Here is an 8,075-nt window from a genome sequence, read left to right on the forward strand (position 1 = left end):
TCGTCTGCATAGAGGAATGTAGTGCTTGATTTTATGTGGTCATGACTAATCCATTGTCGAACGGAAGACCTGTCGAGAGCTACGAGACAGGAAGTTATTTGGAGCAAATGTTCCCTGTCAACACCATAGCAGTGGGGCAAAGCACTTGAAATGAAATGACCCATGCTACATAAAACTGCCCCTCAAAGCAATCAAAAGGGTTGCTTGCAATCGAGAGAAAGAATCACATCAAGACAAGGTCCGCATGAGGAAGTCTACTCTTTGTCCGAGTTAAAAAGTTAGCATTTTCTTTTGCCAATTTTCTGTAAATTCAGTTCAAATTTGTGCTCCAGGTGGATGGAAACCTGACTAGTGTTAGCTTAAATGAAACAGAGCCAAAAAGGCCCACACAAAAAACAACAGGCCACTGTGTAGAATAAAATACACATCCTGTGATGTCAAAGTATTCACTATAAGCCTCCACAGAAAGTTTAGCCCAAGCCCAAAATTAAGCAAGATAAGACACAAGAGGTTATTATAATTGTTTATTTAGATAAAATGTATAAAACATAAAGCAGTTAAAGTAGATCCTGTCATATATTAAAATAAACATGCAATTTTATAAGTTTCTGTTTTTTAAAATAAGAAAAAAAATATATATATAGATAAGTAAAATGAAAATAGTCATTCACATATGTACACACACACGCACGCACACACACACACACACACACACACACACACACACACACACACACACACACACACACACACACACATACAGTACAGGAATGCGCAGTACAACAAAAAACAATCTGCAGCCTAAATGCAACTAAGAAGGATGGTAACAGTTATTAAGAAACATAAATTCAGTGCACCACTGCCGAATCTTTGAGTGATTGGAGTTTTGGTTCCTTTTAGCATATTTGTTTTGGTGATATTTTGTTATCCTTATCAATTATTATCTTTTTAAATACAACTGTATGAAGGAAGGACATGTGCAAACAGTTGCCATTGTGTATTTTAGTGCAAAATTAAAAATAATAAAGTATAAAAATGACAAGGATGAGCATAATATTCCAAAAACACAAACTGATAGCTGTTTAGCTTACGTTTAGCTCAAGCTACATATTAATATTCTTGCATGCTACCAGCTACCAGACGGCAAAGAAGTCAGCTACTTTTTCTGCACAGGTTTTATTTAAATCCTAAATATTGAATCCTAGTAGCATACATCTTTAGTAGTGGTTATAGTTTAGGCAAAAAATTGTAGTTAATCCTCGTAACATCAAAGTCAACATTTTGGAGAGTTGGCTTATTTGACGTCAGCCAGTGAACACACTGTTTGGGACATGTTGACTTAGTGCAGAGGCTGGAGGTGGGAGAGGATGGCTGGTCTCCATTAAAAGACAAGAAATATGCCTTCCAGTAACTCCACTGTTGTCCTGTTTACTCACTGTGTCTTCTTAGCTAGCTGGCAAGTGTCTGGTAAGACTTCATTCAGGAGTCACCATGTTTTATTCAGAGCTGGAGGGAGTATGAACCCTGCAGCTTCACTATGCGGACGGTACTTATGGAGTGGGGCCTGAAGGTCTCCAGGTTCAATGAGTGGCAATTTGTTTGTGGTAATTGGACTGCAAATTTGTAAAGTTGGTAAAGTTTGGTAAAGTGCCATATAAAGTAAAAAAAATTGAGCTATTACAGTTAATACAGTCAATTGCCAAATTACCGCAAAGTGATTATTACTTGGTAATTCATACACAATGCACAAAGAGAAGGTCAGTAGGAGCCCATAGATAATTTGATAATACTGGTCCTGCCCAGGGCTAAATCAGCTGTTAATAGTCATTAAATACTTCTGAAATCATAGGTTTGCTGCATGGTAAACCAGTGTCACATTTCACAGAAGATGCTTATTAGTTATTAGTAAAGTAAAATAATATTTTTTTAATGACTAATAAGTAATGAGTGACTGATAACATTTTTCAAGTAAATTGTCTAACCTTGCCCATGTGTACAAGAGCAGATTAGCTGGACGTGGTAACAGGACGCTTACACTTGGATGTAATGAAATGGAGTGACTGGGGAATAGACTCATGGTTGAAGTCAGTGAAGACATTAACTTTGTTCAAGAAGTAGGTCTTCCCAGGGGTCAGTTTAGGGGAGCTGCAGCGATCAGGGGTTTTCAGGATGTGAGGCGAGGCCAGAGCTGTCACTGTGGCATCTCTTCCATTGATTTTCAGCACGTTGATGAACACAATGCTGTGCGGGGACACACTTTGCACAGTCCCGATTTGCACTAAACAGGGACATAAACAAACACGTAAAATGTACAAATTCACACATATTCATAATCAGTATTTAAATTTAAATTATAAACTGATATCTTACTTTTTTCGCAAAGATCTGCTTCATTTAGATTGTTCACTGACAGAAGTCTGGATTCTGAAAACAAAATTATACATACATATTATTGCTAAGATACAGAAAGTGGAATATACATGATGTGAGAAAATGACTGTCTTCTGCAGGCAATGTCCAAGCATCGCAAAACTGACCTTTAATCATCTGCTGCTGTGCTGGTTGGTGTACTGGACTCAGCTTCCCTGCACAGCACGACCACAGAGTGGCGTTGTAGTAGCTGTGATCACAGCATCCGAATCCTGTCTTGGCAGCGTAGAGCACCTCCATGTCCTCACTCGAGCAGCAAACATTCTGATTATAAAGTAGATAGAATGATGATGTGTCACATTAATGGTCACTAAATATATGCTTGTTTGCCATCTTACTGATATCACTGTATGTGTCCTCGACCTGCAAGATATATAGTAAAAAGATCCAGGACACACAATTATGGATCTCACCAGGGTTATGGGCAGAAGTGGTGTGACTGGTGCTCTGGTATAATATCTAAAATTATTAATTTTAGGTATAAGCCTTGTTAACTTTACATATAAAGTTGAAAATGATTTTGTTTATGTTCAGATTAGAGATGTTTTGTTCTATTTGTTGTAAGAATCTGTGCAGGACTTCCTGTGTCTCTGCCCATAACTACCCAGGGGTCCATAAAGACTCGGTCAAAACCGTGTATATGGCTGGACCGCTTATGGTCAGTCTGTGAATTTGTGGCTAAATTGTAACACAAATAGTCAGTGGTCATGTCTATAATGTTAAATCCAGCAGTACATGTCCACCAGGTCCGGCGAGGACACTAGGGGACACGCTGCTCCACTCAATTGGCCGTTCAATTGGTGACATCCCCTATCGTTGAATGCACCTGATTGGTCCCTGGTTTTCTGCTTGCCGTTTCAAACAGGAAACAACATGGTGGCCTGTAAACTTTTTGTTATTCCGTCTAAACAATCCACCAAAATCTACTTTTGAAAACATGTTAAGCGAGAAATAGGCTATGCTGCTGCTGAATCTCGTTTCATATCAGAACTAGATCGCCTAGTTTGACAGCTTGGTCCAAGTTTTGTGAGCCGGACGCGTCGCGCTGGACGGGCTCATTTGCATAAAGGACTGTTTCATTTTGAAAGAGCAACAGCCAATGACGTAACTCCAACAATCAGCCGACCAACCGTGTGACTTCATCACTCAGTCAGTCAATCAATCACTCAGTGACAGACTTTTGCGTTTGTAGGGCCTCTGCAGTCCAGCCCAAAAGCGTACTTTCTCTCTCAAAGGGATGTGCAGACAAATAGGGGGGAAAAAAGTATTAAGCTTACACATGGCGTTATTTTAGGCAAACAGAATCAAACATGTTCTGTCCTCATGGTGAGGTTGTCGGCTTTGCACACCTTTCAAAACTCTGAACAAAAGCTGGATGCATTGATGATTTAAAACACGTCAAACTTTGGAGTTATTGAGTTATTGGCACATTTAAGGTCATGGATATATTTAGAAATGGGCACATTATTATTATTATTATCATTATTATTATAAATAAAACCTACTGGTGGGGTTAGCAGAAGGGATCCACAGCACTGCGCCTCATGTCCTCCAGTCAGGTTGTACAATGTCCCTGCGCAGCATTTCATCCGTGTGTTTTTAATGTTGTACGCTTTTACCCCGCAACAGTGAGTGTTTTCTTTTCTTTGATGACTGGGTGGAGAAACAGAGCTTGTAGTTAATATCAAATCTGGTGAGTGAGATAAAGAAGTTGTTATGTTATGAGGACGGATCATCTTACATTCAAAAGACGGTTAGAATATGCTTCCTGCAGACATAAAGTACGCTGGATGTCAGATAAGGAGGTAACTTCTTCAACATAGTGTCTAGTGGAAAAGTACCTGTTCCATCAGACACACACGAGACAGATGACTAAAATAGCGGTTAAATGTTATCAGGTTGATCTGGCGAACATGTCAGCAAACACTTGCACTTGCACTTAGCAAGCTTCTACATGTGTCTCTTGCCACTTGTCAAATGTGAATCCAACATTCACTCTCCTTTTAGCGCTGGTGTGGTCTCCACCAAATCTTCAGAAAAAGATCTAGATCTTTAGCTTTTGCTAGATTTTCTAAAAACAGGTTTGATGAAAATAGCTGAGATTCAATGAATACAGCCACATAAAACCTGCGACCTAAACTGTGACCTCATTAAAATATCAGAGCCCCATTCAAATATTGTAAACCCCTGGAAGATAAACACTGTAAAAGAGTCCCAACATGCACAAGCATATGAAAAACGAATGCACTGACATTCTTTAAAGCAGCCGTAAACCCAGACAGACAGACATTCCTTGGCTCAGTGGTGCGTACTTAAAGTTGCCACAAACAATGAAAAGGAGCCAAGGTGAAGGGGTCAGTCTAGCTACTGGAATGCTCGCCTGTCTCGCTGACAGTATGAAACCAGTCAGAAAGAATTTTTCCTTGCCACTCCTGTCTGGGTTTTGTCTGTATCCTCACAAGAGAAAGAAAAATTAACTGTTTCCCATACAGCCTCATTCCTTAACTCTGGGAAAAACACATACCAGACACTGCAAAACAACACGTTGATTAGCTCACTGAAATTCATCAGTATTTTCACAGACAAGCATAAACACACACCTGTGTCCATCGCAGCAGATCTCAGTGTGAGGCCAATAGACTCCCGTCCCACAGCAGTGTTGTTCTGTTGAGCCATGAGACTGAAAACAAGACACAGTCCCTTTAGCTGGTTATAAGGGATACTGATCCCCGAACACTCCTCTCCATCTTCTCTGTCCATGCACAAGGTGTTATTAGCACAGAGGACTCCGAGTTGTGCCAAACCATACGGTGCAGCACTCAAAGAATCAGATAAAATAAAGTGCAGCAATACAGACACAAGCAGGCACATCCATGGGAACATAAATTATATACGCATGAATTCTGACAAAAATGCAGACCCAAAACAAAACAAAAAAAATGCAATATCATCCGTTAACGTAAATGACGGCAACGTTAGCAGTGCGTTTTATCCAATAGGCACAAAACACACTCACTTGCTGTATATAAGGAGCTGGGTGGAGCTCCGAGCTCTCTCAACAAAGCTGCACCAAATACAGCAGAGTTTTTTTTTTTTTTTTACAGTAGTAACGGGGATGGACTGCCGTCAGTTCTAAACTGATAAATTATTCTTTGCAAAGATTATATTAAAGAAATGTGCTGCTTTTCCTCAAACCATTGATTAAAAATGTTGTCATAAGACACATAAGGCAGCTACTTACAAAAAGGTCTTTTTGCCTTTGAAGTTCAATTCAGTTTTTAAGAGAGGCGTGACGTGAACTTATTATTTACAAGCCAACAAATCTCACTGGAAAGGGTGGTGTATGTTTCCCACAGAAAAACACAGAGAAAGATTATTGACCTTTACAGGAAAAAAATACTCCACCCAGCTGAGCAGATCAGAAACAGTAAGTGTCATTATACCAGATCTATCGGAGGCCTCCGCTCAGATAAACAGCCATCACAGCAGACGTGCGTATGCGGGTTATACACAGCGGGGGCGGCGTCAGCACCTCGACCTAAACAGACGAGGGTGGGATAGGCGTCGGTGGGTTACAGAACAGGCAGAGAAAAGAATGTGGGTTTATCCGGTGGAGGGTGGAGGGATGACATCTGGAAAAAGTGACTCAGAGGGTCTGCGAGAGACAAGATTGAATATTGAGAGGTGTGTGAAAAAATGAATCCGCACACATATCTGTCAGGGTGTTTACCAGCATGTGCAGAAACTTGCCTTCGAAACTCCAGTGTGCGAAGAGTGGAAAATAATACGTGTGGTTTTCTATCATCCTTTTTTTCCCAGAATAGACCATAAAAGAAGGAGTGAAGCAGCAGAGAGCCAGCAGAATGTAGGGGAATGGGTAATTCCCACGTCTGAGGCCAAAAGCCAGTTATGATCTCTGCTGCCATGAGAGGTTTTCGCACACTTGCATCAGCCGGAAAAAAATATTTAAATATTTCTCGCCTCAAATGTTTCAAGAAACATATTGTTGTGATGTTGAGGAAATCCGACGCACCGCCCACCAGCCGGAGCAAACGTTCTAATTTTACAGCTAAACAGTACACTACAAGATGTATCTGAAAACATTTGAGGAGAGAGATAGGCTTTACAGTAACAGAATATTGATTCATATTTGATCAGCGCTGCCTAGTTTGACCGTTTGATCGGACTTTGCGAGTGATTGACAGCTGCTCAAAGACGGCAAAACTCCAGCTCGGCTCTGATTGGTTGTTTTCCTCCGGTCTGTGAAATCTTGCAGATGCCATTAGGAGCACCGGAGGGCACAGAGGCACATGATTTTTCCAGATTACCTGTCTCATGCACTACTGTCAGGATATAGTGACCATTTTATAAAAATAACTTTTTTTAATCCTATTTGCTCCAATTTTACCCATTGCTGCTTTAATTCCTATTTCAAAAGGTGATAAATCTTGTGTCCAGGTTATTTAGGGAAAAGGGAAACTGATTATGCTCTCTAAAATAAATAGATTTGGGGCAGTACAGTCTGACTACTCCCTTTAAACAGTTAAACAGTTTAGCTTGACGCCGTCTCCTGACACAGCAACATGTTTGTCTATTCGTTCACAGTTTCCACTGAGGGCGTTTATGCGTGTCATTGAAATTAAATATCTGCAACAAAGAGTGCCAGGATCTTAGATATCGTTATCTTGTTCCCTTAGGGATAATTTATGGTGTAAGGAGTAGGTATTTTCACACACAGACAGACTCCACCATGCTGACATAATGTCTCATCATATTACAACTGACAGATGCAACACCAACACACCCAAAACCAGCTCACCCACAGTCTTACCTGTGGCGCAACACCCCTTAGACTTTTCCTTATTTCTCTCACAGCAGCTGAAGTGCCTGGTATTGTAACATGACGACCCACAGACTCTTGTGTCTGGCTCAGTGCTGTGGATGTGCAAAGATAAGCAAAAAATAAACACAAAAGCAGTCCACATCCCATTAACACTATCATACAACACAAAGCATGGTTGAACACACTTATTGGAAGTCGCATTGGATAAAAGTGTCAGCTAAAAGAATGTAATGTAAGTAAAAATCATGGATGCACAATTCTATGTACAGCAAAATTACCAAAAGTGTGACTCCAATTTAACCCATTAAAATTCACATTAGCACCAATGCAACTACTGGGTTAAAGGTTCCCTGTGTGGAGTTTTTGACTGCTAGACACACGCTAGTGACACGATACATGTTCCTGTCAATGGTTCCACAGTATTCCACTGATCTATGGGTGGCGGTAATGCACCAAGAAACACGACAATGTGCCAGCAAAGGCAGAGAAGAAGAAGACTGCAAGCGAGTAAATATGGATGTAAACAATACAGGATTTAAAATAATTAAAGGTACTAAATGAGAGATTGGGAGCATTTCTATTGCCTCCGCACGGCTCTCAACATGGCGACAGCCGAACCAGTGGCTCGCAACTAACAGCGCTAACAGTAACAATGGCAACAGTGATGACAGATCACGACAGTGTTAAATCTGAGGGGGATTATTACTATTGTGTTATTTATCCAAACTACAATATGGTATACATCAGACTGGCAATACATCATCCAGAGTAGGTTCTCATTATCACGCCCTCAATCCTGTGT

The 8,075-nt window shown here is 40.5% G+C and overlaps 1 protein-coding gene across 1 annotated transcript; it reads right to left on the reverse strand.

Moving 5' to 3' along the window:
* Positions 1-510: 510 nt before the first annotated feature.
* On the reverse strand, positions 511-7,430 carry LOC141771639 (uncharacterized). Its single transcript, XM_074642113.1, has 7 exons — positions 7,262-7,430; positions 5,874-5,968; positions 5,031-5,110; positions 3,936-4,083; positions 2,538-2,694; positions 2,371-2,424; positions 511-2,278 (listed from the first exon to the last, which is right to left on the reverse strand). Exons 1-7 carry the CDS (start codon positions 7,413-7,415, stop codon positions 2,007-2,009), a joined length of 960 nt encoding a protein of 319 aa, XP_074498214.1. The 5' UTR covers positions 7,416-7,430; the 3' UTR covers positions 511-2,006.
* Positions 7,431-8,075: the final 645 nt, after the last annotated feature.

Source organism: Sebastes fasciatus, chromosome 7 (assembly GCF_043250625.1).
Source record: "Sebastes fasciatus isolate fSebFas1 chromosome 7, fSebFas1.pri, whole genome shotgun sequence".
In the NCBI taxonomy this organism is placed as follows: Eukaryota; Metazoa; Chordata; class Actinopteri; order Perciformes; family Sebastidae; genus Sebastes; species Sebastes fasciatus.